General features: G+C 43.7%; 1 protein-coding gene across 10 annotated transcripts in view; it reads left to right on the top strand.

Moving 5' to 3' along the window:
• Positions 1-19026, top strand: part of ZMIZ1 (zinc finger MIZ-type containing 1) — a 359666-nt gene extending 340640 nt beyond the window's left edge. For 9 of the 10 annotated variants that reach the window (XM_040605424.1, XM_040605427.1, XM_040605425.1 and 6 more), the window contains 5 exons: positions 643-711; positions 1246-1493; positions 4472-4635; positions 10505-10753; positions 14349-19026. In XM_040605424.1, coding sequence (XP_040461358.1) covers positions 643-711; positions 1246-1493; positions 4472-4635; positions 10505-10753; positions 14349-14456 — 838 coding nt within the window. In that variant the 3' untranslated portion in view covers positions 14457-19026. The remainder of the gene's footprint in view (positions 1-642; positions 712-1245; positions 1494-4471; positions 4636-10504; positions 10754-14348) is intronic. The other variant, XM_040605428.1, reaches the window with a different exon arrangement.
• The last annotated feature ends 1104 nt before the right edge of the window (positions 19027-20130 follow it).

Raw genomic sequence — 20130 nt, 5'->3', positions numbered from 1 at the left:
CAAGAATTGGATGTCTTACTTCTTAATGGATGTATTTATACATCCAGGCCAAAATTTTTGTCCTGTTTGTCCGAATATGAGCACCTGCATTCAGATCTTAGAGCCTACATAACTAAATAATTTCCATTTTTGTTTTGGCCCGTGCCCATCTGTGCTGATACTAAGTTAAATAGCTGTAATACATAGTTACTTTGAAGCCATATTACTGTGTAGCTCAAAAAACCAAAAGATCCCATTTGAAAATAAAATAGTGCTAGCGCTAGTTGATAGTCACAGGAGCGATCTGCTATGTTTGAAAAGCCTTTAAATTCACAACAAATTTAAATTCACTTTGATTTTCATTTCATTTGAATTTTTAAATTCACTAGAAAAATGATTTAAAGCATGTGAACAGCTTGTGGACACACCCAAGTAGATGTGTCCTTATCTCATCTGTTTGGTGTAGAATACTATTATCCTGGTAATGCAAATGTAGAACTAAAACTGTTTGCCCCAACATCACTCCTAAATGATAAGTTACAAATAGTAAGTTGCTGGATCCCAGTCTGCTGATTTCATCACTAACCTGTCCTTCTTCCATCCTTCTTTCACCTGTATGTAGCGATACTCTAACCTAATGTTTGGGGTTTTTTTGCTTTCTAGTAAAACTGCTCTGCTGGAGGGCTTGGAGGTTGACCAGTATATGTGGGGTATTCTGAACGCTATACAAAAGTAAGTGAATTTACTCATTTCTGATATCCAGGACTAAGCCACTAGGAGATTTGTTGATGAGTACTGAGCTAGTCGTGCCAAAGTAGCTCTTACTGATTGAACGTGAATATTCTGTTCCGTGGCTCCTTGGTGGAGCTCATGATACAGTGAATCAGTTACCATCTAATCAATGGAGCTTGTTTGGGTCCTCTCTTGATGGCAGCCTCACCAGTGGAGCTGAGGGAGGAGTGAGAATGGAGGATTAAGTGCTCTCTTGTATTTACAAGTAGTCCCTCTGATTCGCTTGTGGCAGACCACATAGATATGTTTGGATTTCATTGTGCGGATAAACACAGAAATGTTCTCTCACAGTTGCCTTTTTGAAAAGTTGCTTCTGGCGCACTCACTTGAGGAGTGAAAGATCTTGAGGTTCTGTTATACTAGATCATTTCAGAACATTTGCTACCATGCAGATTCTTACAGAAACTTCAGCAGAATTGATTAAAAAAAAATAATAATCAATTAATGCGCTAAAATTTTCATGTTATTTTACAGCTCAGAGTTCGAAGAAGTTACCATTGATCCAACTTGCAGTTGGAGGCCGGTCCCTATAAAGTCAGATATTCACATCAAAGATGACCCAGATGGCATTCCCTCAAAAAGGTTTAAGACCATGAGCCCAAGCCAGATGATCATGCCAAATGTGATGGAGATGATTGCAGCTTTGGGTCCTGGCCCATCACCTTACCCGTCTCTACCCCCTCCTCCAGGAGGCAACAACTCCACCGAATACGGTAACCAAGGTTAGTGTTACAGCTTTGTGCGCCCGGGGGCTCGGTCTAGAAGTCGGTGGTTCAGTCAGTTTTGTGGTTGGGGTATGTCAGTGCCTCTCCTCAGCGAGATGCGCAAGGAAAGCGAATTACTTTGCTGCAATTCTGAAATTCTGTGTCCGTCTTTTCATTTAAGATTCATCTGTTTAGAGGAAAATATATTTCAGTAAGGAAATCGGTGCTTGTCATGTTTATTGCCACACAGCCCTCCCTGAATCAACAAACATTGTATGTTACCTTATAGGTTCATGGCCTGACAGAATATACATCTTTCTTCATTTTTTCTGTCCATTTTCCTTCTGTTGCACTCTCATTCAAGTGAAGGCTGCTAGTGCTGCAGAAGTTACAAAGTGGAGAACCTGACCCGTTAACCCTGCTACTTCGGCCACCAGGTTTAACTTGTGGCCAGGTGGGAGCCATTTGGTAGGCCACCCAGAAAGTGGATGACTTTTAAAGAGCGTTTAACTGCTTCGTGAACACCTTTACATTAGAAAATTACTTTTGAGCTCCTTTCCCCATGTGCTGCCAGATTGAGAAACCAGGAACTAAACACAGGCAGTGGAGGTACGTTTTCGAATGACTGGTATGTTGTGAATAACTCAATTATAGTGACAATTCTGAAAATATGAAACCGAAGACTGTTTCTTTTGCAAGGAATATGATATGATTCAGTTCAGCTCTGGGAAAAGACCAACTGTTCACACCGTCAGAATCCCCAAATTGATTACAAGGTGATATATGTGCTTTTTGCAGGCGTTTGAAGAAAAACATAGATTGCATACAAAATATGGTTAATTTGCTGCAATGACTGCAAAACTGGTGACAGATGATAAAACTTTTTAGGTTTTCAAACAGTTGAATGATGACTATAACAAAGCCAAGAGCACTGAATCACAATTTTTTTACTTGTTTAGTAGGAGTGAAGTGCAATCAGAGCATGAGAACAGAGCCATCTATCCTTCGTCATCTTTCTAGCTCACGGTCCGGAACGCACAGGGTAGTCACGTTTAGTGGGGTTCAGGATTTGTGTAATGATTGCTGCCTCAGCTGTTGTTTCCCTGCCTTCCCCCGTGGATCCTGTAGCGGAGGTAGTCATTGCTTCACTGACTCATCAGTGGCAGCTGAAACCCACGCCCTCCTATTTCCCCTGCAATAGGCGTATCAATGGGGAGCGCCACATTACCCTGAACGTCTTTACAGGTCTGTCCCTCAGCGTGTGGCACAACTCTTGCCACAGAGGCGGGCGTGCTGCTGCATGGCCCTAACTCCCTGAGCATACTGCCTTGCGTCTTCATTCCCCATCAGTACGTACGCTGAAACATAGAGTTTAGAATTAGGTAATGTCCTGTGATGAGCAGTACTCTAGAGCAAAGTAGTAGTAGTATTACTACTGCGGTTTATGTTTGTTCATTTGGGTTTGACAGTAAGCATACTGAAGTTTAGTGTGCAAATACAAGTACTCAGTAATACAAGTCGGCTCCCTGCTAATAAATCATTCCTGAGAAGCAAGGCAAGACCAGCTATATTCTGTGAGACTCATCCAGTTTCCAGATTAACGAAATGAGAATTAGTAAGGCTCTGCAGTATTTACATGATAGATCAAAGTCCTGACTTCTTTACAAAATACTCTTACATGGCTAATGACTTCTATTCCTCTGAGATTAAACTTCTGCTTGTGAAGCTGTGCTAAAGAGCAAATGATGCAGCTACTTCAGTTTGTCAAACTCCCTTCTTGACTCGAGCATTTAAAGCTGCTGCACTTCAGCTGACGAGCTGCAGGCTCTCTGTGCAAGCTCAGTATCGTCTAATGCAGCTGCTTGTAGGAAAGAGGTGACTGGGTTTAGTTCAGCTTTTGCTGTTCATAGGAAATGAGGCAGCAGAGCTGGTACCTCCCTTGGAAGTGTTAATAGAGGGATCTGGACAGAAAAAATACGGAGAGTAAAATCCCTGAGCTGGCATACATGCTTGCTTTAGAATTCCAGTGAAGATCACTGGGCTGAGGTGGGACAGGTCAAAACATAGCAACGATGGTCAAACAGTGCTTGTTCTGCAGATCGGCAGGGGATTCCAGGCTTGTTGCTAAATGATAAGTCCAGGTCATTTATTCCAAAATGGCGTGAAATTTTGGTGCTTTGGAGAACATAGTTTCAGGCTGAAGTTAGGTGGATTTCATAAAGTCACTAGTTTTTCATTGCTTGTGTGCATATCCACATGCTACAGGCAGCCAGTTTGTAACTGAAAATGAGAAGAATGGATCCAGGAGGGGAAAACTGATGCTGTATTTGCAGAAGGCCAAGTGAATTTTGATAGGTTTTGTGGGAGCAAGGAAAATTACATCACAAACCCCAGACAGACATGAAGGCCTCCTGCACTATCGTAATGGAAGTTGCCTGTTCGTACTGCAGTAGAGGTAAAATAGATGCTGCGCTATGAACTGGTACTGTGGCCATCTTCCAGATAACAGTTCTGTCAGTTAGCTTCATCAGAAACTGAAGCAATGCTACAGTCCTACTGAGTGCGTTAGAAGCGTAGGCATAAATAACACAGGTGTCCTATAAATAATCTGGGACTTGGGCAGTCAGTCTCGGTTGCAGTGAGATGCTTCTGGGTACAAATACTCCATAGAATTTAATATCCCTTTCACTTCTCGACATGGTTAAATTTATGTAGTGACTTGATGGTAGTTTTTCAAAATGTCAGCAGTTTTCAATTAGTTACAGCATGCACGTGAATTATTACAGCAGCCAGTATTTGGAAGCTGGGTGCCGTTGTACCCTCCCTCTTCCTCCAGCTCGCTCCAGCGGTGGAGCACAGTGCTGTCAGCTCAGCGTTGCAGGTGCCGGGCTCTGTGCAGGGAGGATGCCGTGCTGCACAGCTTTTGCAAGTTACTTTGAGAGATCAATGTTGGGAAACAAATACTTTGTTTCATGTCACATCTGTTTCTCTTTTAGGCAACAGTTACCAAGGTCACGGCAATTTTGACTTCCCGCACGGGAATCCTGGTGGCACGTCTATGAATGACTTCATGCATGGGCCACAGCTGTCGCATCCCCCAGACATGCCAAGCAGCATGGCAGCTCTTGACAAACCTCTCAGTCACCCCATGCAGGAATCTGTAAGTAACTGTGCTGCGCACGTCGGTTTTCCTTTGTGGGGGTAAGGAGCTCTCATCCAGCTAACGGACTGGCCTCGTGAACCGCTTGTACTTCTGGTGGATTCCTCATTTTGGAAGTTCGTGAAATGGAGCAGTTCTGACTAATGCCAAAACCGCCATTGTTAGTTTCTGGTCTTTTTGAGTTTTTGGAGAAGCATTTCTGAGCTTTGTGAATTGTCATTTAAGCTTCTTTATCTGAAGGAGCTGACCTGGCTCGGTGTGCTTGTGTTAATCATTGTGCTTTGCTCTGACACCTGAAAAAAAACTAGACTTCATTCCCTAGGCCAGCAGGGTCTGCAGATATCCGTCTTCAGGAGACAGCTTGTTATAGCAAGACATTGGCTGACTTTAAAGCAGGGACAATGTCTCCCCTGGCTTTGTCCCTGAGGGCAAAATTTGCATCAAAGCATTTTGAGGGGGAATTCTACCCAAGCAGCGTGAAAGGCACCTTTAAGCTGTTGGGAACAGGACAAACCTGTAGATTTCAAGGGAGAGACGCTGCTGCTGGTCTGAGAGTGTATCCTTGTAAGAGACTGAGAAAAGGAGGCTGCTGGGGTCTCAGGTGGAGAGGCAGAACTGCACACTGGAAAAGCAGCTTGCTCAGAGCACTGGGCTTTATATACAGAACTTTATCTCCAGAGAATGCAGTACTGCAGCAGCTAGGTGACAGAAAAGCAACGGGCAGCGTTTAGCTCTTAGGCGTGGCTAGTCATCTACATTAAATGTGTGTGTGAGGGGGCGTATACATCCTTTTATGTTCATTTAAGTTACGGGGCAGGGGCTTTATAGCGTGCTGTTACTGCACAGGAAGGATGTTTAACTTGACAAGTCATCTGTGCCATGTCTTTAGTGAATACCAGAAAATGCAATTTCAGAATGTAATGAGGAAATGTGGTAGCAGATGCTCAGCAAAAGCCTACTCAGTCAATGTCTCTTCTAGCTGGCAGTGGGTTTTCCAAGGAGGATGGTGAGAAATAGGAAGAGAGTGGGGAGAGATTTCTTAGTATAGCTTGGAGAGAGCCCAAGTAACAAGACTGTCTGCAACAGAAGAGTCCAGAAACCGTAATGACTTTACCACTTTACATGCTAATAAAGGACAGAACAAACACACTGTAAACTTCATTTTATGTGGGCAAATTCCACATACCCAGCTGAAAGAGCAGTCTGGATTACCTGCGTCGGAACCAACCACACAGTGTTAGAATATAGTGGTGAGGGGCAGTACTAGCAACCTGAGCCACTCACAGCTGCTTTCCCGTGAATCAAAGCCACAGGGAATTATTCTTAGCTTCCCATTAGCTGACACCTACCGCTTGACTTCATCAGTTCACTGCTATACCTTTGCTATAGTAGTTGCCCCGGTGAAATTTCTGAAGCGGTAGGATATGAAGTGGTTGAATATGAAAGTGAAGTATTTGCGGCTTTCTGCAAATGGGACTGCTTACAGATGATAGCAAAGGTGAAAGTTGCTCAAGGCTGTGCATGTTCCAGAGCTGTCTGAGGGTACTTGGGCAAATGTTAATAGATTTTTGGTTTTGCGGGCCAGTCTGTAGCAAATCTGGTGCTTGCTTATGATAGCTGGCAATTAAAGTAAACTTTTGCCTCAATTCTCCCTCATTTATCGTGGTACGCAAGCTATACTGTTTGGGAACGGGAAGCGGTGCTAAAGCAGGTTCCACCTACTTTATGTCACTGGCTGATTTTTTTTCTGATGAGGATCAGTTCAGGTCTGTTAGCACAAGGGAATTAGACTGACCTTGTCAATGTGGCCACGCAGTCTTTAGTCCACATTTGAGGACTGTTAGTGCTCCCACGCACACAGCTTTTCCAGTATTATAAAGTCTCTGCTTTCTTCTTCCTTTCTCTCCTGCTTGCTTTCTTCTCTCTCAAATAGACTGAACTATTTGTCTGTAGCAGACACGCAGGAAAGGCAGCTTTAAAATTACTGCTTTTAGAGAAATGCATGCCATTAGCACATTTCTAAATTGTGTAGCTGAATGTCTTTGGACAGACTTCTCTGTACGAAAATAACTATAAATCACATTGCGTAATTGAACTAAGGTTTTAAGATGTTGCCTGTGCTCTTGTCTGGCTTTCTGTCTTTCCTTTTCACACACTTAAGGTGCATTTTGTTTTCATCAGCTATTCACTTTGACTGTTTCATGTTTACAAGGTGAGTCAAGATCAGATGTTCGGTCCTTTTAGACGCGGGGTCTGTCTCTAACTGGAGCTGAACGCTGCTGAGGAAGTTCCTGATTTTCTTATTACGAAGATTTGTGTGCCAGCCCTTTTACACTGGTAGGCAGAGAAAGCTGATCCCTCCAGACATACTCTATAGGTCACTGCAGGAGATGCAGATGTGTTTGCCCGGTGTAGGTGGGGCTGGGTAACCAGGGCTGGATCATCAGAACTACCTTCTCTCAACACTGCTGTTCCATTCCTGTGGAAGAAAAAACGATCAAGACCTGAAACACAACTAGAGGTGGCACATCTTCTCGGATGTAAAGTGTTGTGAAAGCTTTAGAGCAGATGTTTCTATATCAGTGCAAGATTGCTACAAAATAACTGCTGCAAGTCAAATCATGTATGTTTTCAGAAATTGTAACCAAGTTTTAGACAAAGGTGAATTCAGAGTTAGCTCTAGCTTAGTGCTTACTGCAGGTGGTGTAAGGAGTGGTGCGTGACTGAGCGATGGATCGTTGTGCTGCAGTTCCGTATGCACAGTGAGGTGATACGAGCTGGTGCCACAGTCAGAAGTTTTCTCTGTTCTTTCTAATTTCACTTCCCCTCTCTCTCACACCAGCACAGGTGCTATTGCAGCCGTGAAGTGGTCTGGATCCAGGTGCTGATGTGACTGAAAACTGATGGGCGGGGGGAGAAGTTTAGCTTTGATGTGTGTCAGTTCCCTAGTTGAGTTTACTGCACGTCTGCAAGGATGCAGCCGATGGCAAAGGCGTGGATGGGAAAAGTGGCCGAGAAGAGCAGCAGGGCAGGCTGGCGTCTTTCAGTGGTTCTGACAGCTAACCCAGCAAGAGCTGGTAAAACTATGACCCCAGTAATGGAGAGAGATATAAGCCATCACCTTAACCTGCTGATCCTTTTTTCACTATCAATTTTCTCCTGAGATGAAAAGAATATTGTTCTGCAGCTGGCAGGTCCCGTTGCTCTACAGCTGTACATCTCGGCTCTCCTAGAGGTCACTGTTGGGCTCGTAAAGAGTTGTGGTTTGTGCTGTCAAGCTGAAGATGTAGTTGTCTGCTATAAGCTCTTTTTTTATAGATTGTAAATGTTTTAAGAGTGCCAAAGCTTATGCGGCTAAAAACAACTCTGGATTTACCTTGCTATGTAAGCAAAGGCAGCTTCGCTAGACTCTGTGTTCATAGTGTGGGTTAGTGTTTTTAAAATAGAATGATGGGAGCTGCAGACACGAGCTGAACGTACACAAAGTGTCTTGCTTAGAATGGTTTTGCACCACGGCAAACTTACCATTAGTTAGCTGAATGCAAATAGAAAAGTGTTGAAGTCCTGAGCATTTTGCTTTCTCACAGGTAGGCTGGTGGAGTCTGTGGCCAAAGTCAGACGGATTTTGCACCTGCGATGGCCGTTTAAGATTATGGTGGCCCTCAGTCTCACAGCGAACAATTACTCCCTATCCAACAGTTATCTCAGAGCCCAAGATAACTGCCTTATCAACTAAACAGTTTATATATATATATACACATATATATAATGCTTGCCTGTATTAAACATTGTGTAGAATTTCTAACCTGCTTGTTTGTTTTGAAATACATCTAAGACCATATGAGTGCCTCTCGGTTTGAATTATTATTGATATAAACATGCCAGTATAACTCTTGCTTTGTGCATTCAGGGATACATTTAGGAGACTGTTCAAGATAATTGTTTTGTTTTTTCCTGGAAACTGCTTTCCCATTTTAGCAACACTGTGTTAAATTGCTTTTTACTTTTTGTTATTATTAAGCTTTCTTAATTTCCACAATTCCCACACTTTGTGTTGCACATGACGGTACTATTTGGATAGACATCTGCTTTCACTTGAACTTTTGCAGAGTGTTTAGGCTGCAGATGGATTTACATTAAGCAGTGGTCTGTGGGCAGATTTTGTGCAAGCTTACCCCTAAGGTAACAACAGTAAGGTTGCAGAATACTTTTCAAGTAGTCAAACTGTGACCCTAACGGAGAGAAGAGTGTGGATCAGTACTTCTTAACAGTTAATTTAAACTCTTATATGGGAAAGAGGCTCAAACGTGATGCTGCAGATAGAATCCTGCTCGTTTCCACCAACCATCATACTACCAAAGAATTGAGAAGGACCTCTCTGTAGCTGAGCGTGACTGTCCCAATGGATCACTATTCAGATTCCAGTTTTCATTGAGTGGTGAAATGTATTCTTTTAAATGCTTGTTTCTGTAGTCTTTTTTAATTTCGTGGGAACATTTTACTTAAGTTTTGTAATAACCTCCGTTTTGCTTTCCAAAACTGAAGACCAAGGTTAAAATAACCTTGCAGTTTGCTGTGGTACAAAAGGGTCGATGCTGACATAGCATTTTGCTGGTTTCTGTTGGCTTGGCTGGATGAATTTCATGCTGTTGTTGTATGTATCTGTTCTTTTATTTCAGCTCCACTTTGTGGCAATATGTAGCATTCCTCAAAAAATGTTTACATTTTTTGCTTCTCCATATGCCCAATTAACATGAGACATCTGATTCTGAAGCATTCAGACACTTCTTTGTCATGGCACCAAGGTCAAGCCCCAAAGAATCCACTAGCGTCAAATGTGACATGCAGCAGAAGGAAGAATTGGGCTTGTGCGGTTTTGTTGCTTCTCTTGTCATGTGAGAAAGATGGTTTTCCGTAACAGCGTTTGGAAGATGCATGTGGTTTGGTAGTTTATTCCCCATGGAAAAATATTAAAAATACTAAACTTTTGCTAGAGAACTTATCTACTGCATGAGTACAAAATAGAAGTGCGATGATTAGCTCAGTTTAAGCTAACGCATTGTACTTTGCAGTCAGCAGGTGTGCAGCCACCTGCGGCACCTCTGCTGATGGGTGGGGAGCTTGCTCACTGAGCCGACCTGGGGTTTTGCCACCCGTCAGAACCCATGAATACCAGCAAGCAAAATCTCCAGCCCTTAGAAGGATTGTTACCTTCTGAGAGGAAGAGGAGGAGAGGAGTGGGGAAGGACTGGCGTTTGCAAGATGTTTGTAATGAGCTGAACCACGAATAGGCAGCGGTGTCAGGAAGCAACCCCGTAAGGGAGCTGAACAGAAATGATGCATTTTCTCAGTTAATCAGTTTCCTGGCATGGGGATATCAGTTTCCTGCTGTAGAGATCTTGGTTTCCTGGCGTAGGGTTCATTGTTCAACCAATTCTTTGTTCACTCATGGAATATTTTAGGGCAAAAGCATCTGCCTTGCAAATGCTGAGTGGGCACCCATAAGCCTCCTTACCTTCTCTTCGGAGTTCTTTATTTTGCATCTTCAAGTGCAGTTTCCCACACCACAAGGAAGCGAACCAACAGCACAAATCCAATGTGTTAATCGCCCCGTTGCAGATAACCTCCAAAAAAGCTGAAACACTTCCTCTGGCATTGGGATATGGAGTTTTCTTTTCTGATTGCGCTTTTTTATTTCTTTTTTATTTGTTTGGGCTTTGTTTGGTTTTGTTTTTTTTAGTTGTGTGTGTCTTTTTTTTTTTAATTTATTTAAGTTATTTCTTTTTGTAACATGTGGTTACAGTCAGGCACCGCGAGCACTGTACCTTGTGGCCTCACTTTCTTTTCCTGCTTTTTTCCTCCTCCGCAGATCCCTCATCCCGGCAGCACTGATCAGTCCCATACTTCCATGCAGCAAGGTTTGCACGTCCCTCACCCCAGCAGCCAGTCAGGGCAGCCATTACATCACAGCGGGCCTCCTACCCAGCAGTCCCGGCAGCCACCCCCGGCCGCTTCTAGCAACCATCCACACAGTGACCTGACCTTTAATCCCTCCTCAGCCTTAGAGGGTCAGGCTGGTGGACAGGGAGCACCTGACATGCCGGAGCCCTCGCTGGATGTAAGTCTGTGTCATACTATCATCTGCCTGCCATAGCGTGTGCTTCGCATCGCGGCGGGAGGGCGGGGAGGGGGTGGGGACGGGGAGCCGCTTCCACAGCACATGCCATCCTGTCATGCTTTGGTACATGGGCGCAGGTGCTCCAGCCGAGGTGACAGGGTGCTCCTGGCTTGCTGGGAGCACGGTTCTGGTTTGAGCAGCCACGTGGTGCGCGAGCCATGACCTCTGCCTGGCACCGAGGCCGGCACTTCTTCAGACTACAGTTCAGGAGCCAGCTCCTCCCTTCCCCCTCACCGCTGGACGGGGTTCGAGCGCTCGTCTGGCCCCTGGAGCCATCGCAGTTCCTGCACAAGAGAAGGAGACGGCTGTGTGTGGCTGTGCCCGTGGCGGAGCTGTGCCGAGTGAGCCGTGTGCTGAGCCCCGCAGATGCCCTGGCCGGGGGAGGGGGATCTGTGCTGGCCCCGCTGTGGCACTGCCCCCGCTCCCTGCAGCCAACAGCCCGCGGCGGCTGGTACCCGCTCGTGCGGGCAGCTCGGCAGCACGGGTCCTTCCTCCTGGCGCGCCACGTAGGAAAATAAACAAGGACGTTCTCTGCCTCCTTAGCCACCGCGGAAGGCAGCTCACAACTAAACTAAGATAAACCTAGTTTCAAGGCCAGAAGTAGCCTTCTGTCTCTTACCGTCCGTTCAGCGGCGTCGGAGCTGAATTACCCGAGGTAGCGCTCTGGTTAACCACCCACCTTCCGAAACACAAACTCCCTAGCGCTAGGATTGGATTTTCGTTTTGAGTCATGCGTTGCCTTGTGTGTATCTTCTGTCTGTGCCAAAGTCTGCTGCTGCACAGTGTAATTTTCTTAGAGAAATGTTCGCCTCTGTGCCTTGAATTTATATCTGTATTTTACTGTTGTTGCATACTTAACTCCTCTGTCACACAGGAGCGATGTGCTGGCAGGTGGCCTTGCAGAGGGGAGGGAGGGGTTGGGGGGAGGGGGGAATGCTCCCATTACAGGAGCAGTGCCCAGGACTAACTTCGATCTGAACCAGGCTGCTGCTGTTCGCACAACACGGTCGGTCACACACGCATCCTTTGGGAACAATAGTTCATGTGGCAATTAGAGTTCTGAACCCTTAAGGATCCCGTATGAGCAATATTAATCGGTGAAATAAAAACCTCGGTTTTTTTCTTCAGATATTTAAGAAACATAAAATATGCTGTTGCGGGTCAGACGCTCATTCCTCAGTGAAAAGCAAAGTAGAAAACCCTGTGCGTTCATCACAGTGCTGTGGGCCTCCCTGATGGAGGCACGCTGCATTCTTAACGGGAGGCTGAAATCATCTTAGCTCACCGGGAAGGCCAGCGCCGTACAGCGTGGGGAGCGTAGTTCTTTGAAATAGCTGTGAGCTCAGTCACGATCAGGTGGAGTATTTTAATGGGTTCGGCTCTGAGCGGCTGTGTGGGGGCACCAGGCTGAATGAAGCCCTGTGCAGCAAACAGAGGGACCGTACCGTCGGCAGCTCGGTCCACTCCCGTCTGACACGGCCACGTTAATTCTCCGGTGTGCTGCAGTTCCGGGTTTAACCTGGGTTAAAGGATGTACCTCGTGTAGATACAGCTGGTCCGCACTGGGACCTCGGCAGAGGCGTAAGACTCAAATGGCTGGTTCGGCTTCTCAAGCGGCACTTCAGGAGCACTGGGTGCACCTTTCAGAGTTCTGCCCCAAAGCCTGGCGCCCTCCTGTAGCTTCTGCCCCCTCCCGCCTCGCAGCCCCTGCGGCAGCGCGGCACCCTCAGTGCCCAGCCGGTCCTTTCTGAGGTTGGTGGGTTTCACACCAGCCCAGGTCACCCTCAAAGCTCAGGAGACTGCATCTGCAGAGATACTGAACATACTGCTTAAAACTTTCACCTGTCTAAAAAAAAGGCTTTTAAAATCCCCTGTATACAAGAATGAGTCCCAGAGCCGCTATGTTGAATTTTTAAGAATTGAGGTGTAAAATCGTAGGACAAATTCAGTCATTTTTTACTTTCTACGTGTTTGGTGGGGCCGCAGTTGTCTTTTGGGCTTCTGTACAGGGTATTCATAAAAAATTACGATAGCAGGTGAAGTACGTTTAAAAGCCTTATATCTTTAGTGTAGTACTATGACAATAGCATTTTTACCGTGACTAAAAGGAGGCGGTATTTTAAGAAAAGCGTTCCTTCTGGGAGATTCTGTTGATATAAACTTGACATCGCATTTTTTTCAAGATGCTTAGGAAGTAATAAGCTTTTTTCTCCATTTCACGTTTAGCTTATTGAATAATATGTTCACCCATATAACATTAGAAGATGAAGCTGCATTTGCACAGGAGTAATAGAAGCATATAAATATAATATTTGCATGCTAAATGTGATGCAGTCAAGCTTTTAGTTTTACAGTATTTGAAAATGTAGAGCGACTTAAAATGAATTTCTCGTACCTACTACCAAGTTTGTTAAAGCAATCCATATTTTTCTGTCTTTGCTTTAACGCAATACTGAATACAAAGGGGACTTCATTACAAACTCTGCTTGGCTGTTTTTTATATATGACACTTACTTTTGAGTAGGGTATGGAGAGATGCCGAATAGAGCAGCAAACGCTGCCTGGTATGCAACCCAGGAGTTACAATTTGCTTGTTACCTGTCAGACCAAAAAGAATCTGAGTGATGGTTGGAAAAACAAAATTTTCTATTTGAAATGCAGTATTCATAAAAATATAAACAAAGCCCCCACAACTATTCCTTTTGATACCTTAAACCGCTGTGTAGATTAGTGCATCTTCCGTTGGACAGGGTGTTATACCCCTGACCCTTTAAATGTCTGGAATTGCACGCAGCGCTGCAGTGAAGCACTGCCAGCCGCTGTAAACTCACTGCCACAGAAGTGAAAAGGACTGAGCCAGCTGCCTTGCCGCTCCCCTCCCGTACTCCTCATGTGGTTTGCTCCTATTTTTTTTTTCTGTCTTTTTTCTTTCTGGGCTAGTTTTAACCCTGGGCGAGTTCCCTGCTCCAGCTCGCTGCCCCAGAGCTTAGATCAGCGCATGGAGGCGCGTAGGGGGTGGCTGAGGGGTGAGGAAAGGACCGGGCTGCCCCTTTCTATAGGGGTGCAGGCTGCAGGCGGTGTGCACGCCGACATGTGTCAGTCAGACCAGCCTTTGTTGACCTACCTTAAAGCTCAAACATGTATTACTCAAACTGCATGTTTCAAGTTTTTATTCAGTGTTTTATATGAAACTCACGTACATAACAAGCATTTATCGAGACGTTTTTGTCAGCATCACTAGCCAGGAAATAATCTTTGTTTATTGATGAACTTTTTGATGAGGAGGTTGACTGAGAAACCCAAATTGAGGTGGTAATGTCATTCACAGGTGAAAACCGCGTAACACACTTTCACAAACAAGCGGATACTGTATCATCACAGGGTGTTAGGTTTGTGTCGCTGCTGCCTTCCGATTTATTTGGATGTGTGCACATGAAAGACAGTTTCCAAGAATGCGTGGTGTTTAATCCCTTTTTTTTTTCCTCAGTTGTGTTTCCGTTATCTGTAATTTTCCTTTTATCTTTATATTTTATAGCTGCTTCCAGAACTCACAAATCCTGATGAGCTGCTTTCGTACCTGGATCCTCCTGATTTGCCAAGCAATAGCAATGATGACCTTCTGTCTCTCTTTGAGAACAACTGAAACCATATATATTCTCCCATCCCTTTCACTTGTTCACACGTGTGTGGCTGCACAGCGAGGAATCTTAACACTCCTTTTCCACAAGAGAAGAAAACAAAACTCACAACTTGATCCAATGGTGCACTCCCTGCTTTCTTCATCTCAGAACTGCTTTTGTCAGCTTCAAAGACTGTGAAAGTGACGGGAGAAAAAAAAACCAACAAAAACAAACCATAAATAAATGCAGTAATCTCCGAGTCTGCCGTGCTACACGTGACAAAGAAGCTCAGACAGTTGTGCAGCTCTTGGAAACCCCATTTGTTGTTCATCCTCTAGAGAGAGAGTTCTGTGATAAACATAGTGTGAAGTATCTTGGCAAAAACGAATCTTGGCAAGGGAAGAAAAGGCAACAAAATGGAACTGTCTATAATTGACCCGTCTCAGAGTGTCCTTCCAACGCGTGTTCTTCCATTTTTTTGAAACTGTATCTCCCTCCACCCCACCTCCCCTCTACCCCCCTCCAACCACAGGTTTGCGTTGGAGCGATTGTCCTGGCCACACACACAAAAAAATAACAAAAACATGTAAAATCTAAAAAAAGCACAAATCCTGCAGTCAAGTGGCAAAGGTAGGGAAGACGTACAGGCCTGTCAGAGGGAGCCAGCAGCTTAGCTAATGCGACATCGGTGACGGAGTCCTGAGAATCTTCAGGCCGCAGCCGTGGGTGTTGGTATTTCTGCGAGCGCAGGAATCTTCACCACCTCTTTGCAGAGGATTCCTCTAGCCAAACACACAGATTGGAAACACCCGGGGAGGGGGGGGAGGGGCATAATAAATATGTTTGTGATGTTTAGGGTTTTTTTTGTGATTTTGGTTTCAAGTCAGTACCGTTCGTGGCTGCTTTAACATCCAGCTGTTGAGATTGCTGTAGTAGAGCTTTTTGCCATGTATGCCATGTGGAATGGAGAAGAGAGGGAGGGGGGATGCAAACCAAACTGTTCCTGATTATTTCCTGCAGCCTTCGGTGCCTCGAGCGTTTGCGTCGCTGTCAGTACCGCACCACGTGTAGTAAGACGAGCTGGGTTGAAGGCAGCCAGGAAATCATTGCAGGATGGAGGGAGAGTAACGTCACTGTCTGCATAATTATTTTTAATAATCGGCTTGAGAAGGGGCATTGACATTGGACAGACATCTTACAGCTTCATTTTCGTTTTGCTTTGCGTTCTGTTTCTGTGACTGTGACAGATAATTCAGCCTTTTTCTTTTCTCCTCCTTCAGTTTCTTTTTTTAAACTTTGGCTGCTGGGATGAGCTCTTTCTCCTGAAGGACGGGGCATGGGGAGAATTAAGTAACTGTCAGTAGATTGCTACTGCCCTCAAGAGACCCTGCTGCCACAAATCACTGTCTTGCCTCTGTGATCTGTGCTTCTCGTGTGGTTGCTGCTCCTGCATGAGCTTCCTATTGCTTCTGTGCCCATTTCTGTGCTCTTCGTCTCTCTCTCTTTCTCTCTCTTATAAATGATGTACAGTAGCTGTGTAAGAAGTGCATGTGTGCCAACTTTGCCCTTGCGGTGCAACATTTCAGCTTTTGCCCACTGTACAGTTATTGGTTTAGTTTCTTTTTGTTACTAGAGCAAATCTGACCCTACTCCTTTTCCTCATCCCAAATCCAAGCAAACACCCTTCGTTTGCTCGCCACACCACGTTTTTAAACTGAAGTGCCAGGCAAAATTTTGTTTGTTCCTGTTTGTTTGACTAGAGTAGCTTCCTAGCCGGCTGTGTTTAGTTTGCAGTGCTGTAAATGGCATGCTCTGTGCTTACGACTCTGGATTTGTTTTCCTCACCAAAGTCATATTTGTAAATTCTTTGCGGTTTTTGTTTTATTTTGCTCTTTTTGTTAATGTTTCCCACTACTGCTGTACATGCGTCATGATATATATATGCTAGTCAGCAGCACCTTGCTGTAGATATTAAAGGAAATGGCGGTTTAGTTCTTTTATTTTCCAGTAGGAGTATTGAATCTGTCAAACATATTATGTAGAGATGGTCCCACACTTATATTTTTCCTGTTTCAGGTTTTTTTAAGAAAGGCGCTGTTCATTATGCAAAATCAATTATTTTAAGAATTGCTATTGTAAATATCTTTGTGAATATTTTAGTATCGTCTTTGATAATATTCAACATTTTCATGATCTGGTTATACTTTTGCTGGTGTTTTTAAATACCTTGTCTGAAGAAAAATATGGGTCCTTTTTTAAAAATGAAAATTGAGGGTTCTTTAACAGAATAAGGGAGTTGGGTCGTCCCCGTCCCCCGCCCCCCCCCCCCCCTTCCCATTTTCTTTTGATAAATTAGCCCAAATTTCATATCTGTTTATGCGTCTAATGAATTGATACATCAGGCAGTACCTGGACGATCGGGGCCCAGCTCTGTCACGGAAACATAACATGATATAATAACATGATTGCCTAGGGCAAAAAACCAAACCCAACTAACCGACCGATGTTCATGGACTGTGGGTGATTGTGGGCTGGGGGTGGCAGGGGTTTTGTTCGTTTGCCCGGGTGAGCAGAGCACCTAGGACCAGCTGTCTGAACAGGTAAAGATGCATTGAGACAAGCAGCAAGCATGTGAGGTACCGTATTGATAGCACTCTGCTGGTGCTCCGGTCGCTGAAACGGGGGCACAGTAACACTTAGGGATGTCGGTGGGTGGGGGAGGGAAACAGTATATTTTATTCTGCTTAGAAGTGTCTTTTTTCTTATGTAGGCTTGACAACCTGTAGAGGATCTCTACAGAATATTAAAGTTACCTTGGTGTAATACATAGTAACATGGTTGTGGTGTGGTGCTGCTATCACACAATTCCTAGGAGAGACCATTCTTCAGTTACAGATGTGTTTTGTAGCCATTTTACTGTAGTAGTTTCCCCCTGTATTTTTGCTGCATTGTTTATATAGGTATTGAAGTCATTCGCAGGGGTGGCTAATGATAAACAGACTTTATGCCCTTTAGAGTTTGGGGTTTTTTCTTGGGGGGGTGGGGGGGGTGGGGAGTTTCTTAAGCCATAGGTTTGGGAATAAAGAAGATTTCTCACTATTAGTTGGAACTGGTTGCTCAGATTTTTTTTCAGTTGATTCTGTTTGATGATCCACCCTCCACTGATTCCTGAGCAGCTAAGTTAGTCACTGAAATGATTTTTCTCTTAAACACAACGTTAGTATTTTAAACCAGGTATGTTAAGGATTGACCTTTTGCTAACTGGTAGTATTTAAAATGCATCATTTAAAAGTACCTGTTGGAAAGCATAAAGGGAAAAAAAACAACCCCATAGTTATTAGCGATGTGTTTGGAGCAGTGTTTGCATCTGCTTTGTACAGTGATAGAGAATTAAAGTGGATGGTTGACATTTTTAAGCTTACAGAAACATTTGGTTTCTAAGCAGAACATAGGACAGAAAATACGATTTTTACCCATCACCCAAATGTTGGGACATTCGAGACAGTTTTAAAAGTTATCTGTCAGCTAAATTCAGGTACTGTATAGTGGAGTCAGTATGAAAAAGCTTCTAAATGAAAATTTAGTTATTTTTTTATCTGTTCACTGCCGTATTAAAGTTTAGAGGAAAAAAAACCTAGCAAATAGGGTAATCACAGTAATTTCTTTTAAAGCTTAATTATTATATGAAATTCCAGTAGTATTTTTATTCTTCTTTTTTTGTTTGTTTACTTTTTAATTGTTTCCCTATGGAAGTTCATCTGGGAAAGAACCCACAGAGATCTACAGTTCTGCTGCCAGGACATTATTATAGGACTGACAGATACACGCCAATGTCTGCAGCGGAGACTCAAGGGACAGCTGTACATATGTAAATGACAAATAGAGACATGTTAACAGAAATGCATTCATTTTCCTTGGAATGTGCATTGTTTTTATTTCGCAGGAAAAAATAAAAAAAAGCTTGAAGCTCCATCTTATGTGGAAAATGAATCCTGTTTGTTAGCGTTTGTGGAGTCTCAGCATTTGTTTCACTTTCACTTCTGTAATATACTCTGATCCTTTGTTTTGTTTTGTTTTATCTACATGTAATATTTAGCTTACGTGTACTAGTCTATCACCTGTGTATTTTTAGGGTGCTACAGAAATAATGAAGAAAAATACGGGGATTAAAATAAAAAAAAAAATTGTAACCAAATTCATACTTTGTACAATTTTTGATATCACGATCAGAGGAGAATTAAAAAAAAAAAGAAGTACAATCTGAAGTAACATGCAAAAATGGCCATTGTCTTTGTTTGTACATTGTATGTACAGTACAATGCAATCATTTCATACTTTAAACTGGTCAGAAAAAATAATTGTGATTTTTAGTCTTGCAAAACTGTATGTAGTTAGATGATGTGACAACCTAATATTTATCTAATAAATATGTATTCAGATGAAACCTGTATATTAGGTGTTCATGTGGTTATTTTGTATTTAAAGATCAAATTATTTGACTATTGCTAGACATTTATATACTCTGTTGTAACACTGAAGTATTCTCATTTGCTCATGTTAATTTTTTTTTCCTAAATAAATTTGCAAAATTAAGGTCTGGCTAATTGGCAGCTGCTTTGTAAATTCTGAGTTTCTTTTTGAAACGACCAACTTCCCCCTTTGCCCTCTCTGCTTTGTGTTACCGTGGCGGTCAGTTGTGCAGGATGTACCTTTTTGAGGAGCAGGACTTGCTGCAGGAAGGAAAAGGTGTGAGAATAAAAGATTGCGAATGCAAGTTTGCGGGTAGGCTGGGATCGCATGGAGCAGCATCCCTGGCGAGCAAGGTGTTGGTGACTTGCAGTTCCGTAGGCAGGGCACTGCCTGTCACCTAAACAAGTCGTAATTACTTGAAAATGGAATCTTTGCATGATGTGAATAACAGGAAAGGAGGGCTTGTCTCTGGGGTTGGCATGTGTGGAGGGATTAAACATCCCACACGGTAGGTGGTTGGCTTTGTCTTTGTTTTAGCTAATCACGAGTTTGATACTCTTCTTTCAGTTGGAGCCTGTCACTAAAGGGACTTTCGTGACCTTGGAAGATGACTTTTTTTTAATACACCCCCATCTTAAAGTTGAAGGACTTGGTTTCAAAACGCAGCCTTTGAGTTACAAAATCTGCTTGATTTCTCTGCCTGGTTTAAGTGTAAGCAGTCTGAATCGCGACACAAGATGATTCACCCTGTGTGTATTCCACCAGCCGTGGCGTGCACAGGTCCTGTCCCGGCAGAGTTCTACACCCCTCCTTAGCCACGGCCACTGGTGCCAGTCACTTTGCAGCTGAGAACTTAACGGACACTTAGTGAGTATCTCTCTGTTTGTATATGGCGTTTGTGGTATAGTCTAAACCCACCTTTGAAATGCATTCAGATACATAGGGACAACGTAACCGTCTCAGAATACGAGTAACCTATACAAATATGTAATTGAGATAGAGCAGTTACTCCACAGCTCCACAAAGACACAAATCCTTGTTGATGGAGATGCGCACAAGTATATACACAGGTATTTAGATAGATAGATAGATACAGATCTACCCTAGAAATTTATTTTTTCTAAAATTGAAAAAAAATTGTTTGTTTCTGATTGTCAGCTTCTGCCTTCCTTGCTGGCACTACCCGTTACAATGGGCCTTTAGGACAACATAATAAAACTGAGTTAC

Source organism: Falco naumanni, chromosome 9, assembly GCF_017639655.2.
Source record: "Falco naumanni isolate bFalNau1 chromosome 9, bFalNau1.pat, whole genome shotgun sequence".
NCBI lineage: Eukaryota > Metazoa > Chordata > Aves > Falconiformes > Falconidae > Falco > Falco naumanni.
Note: the sequence above shows the minus strand (reverse complement) of the source record. Positions and strands in the feature narration are given on the sequence as shown.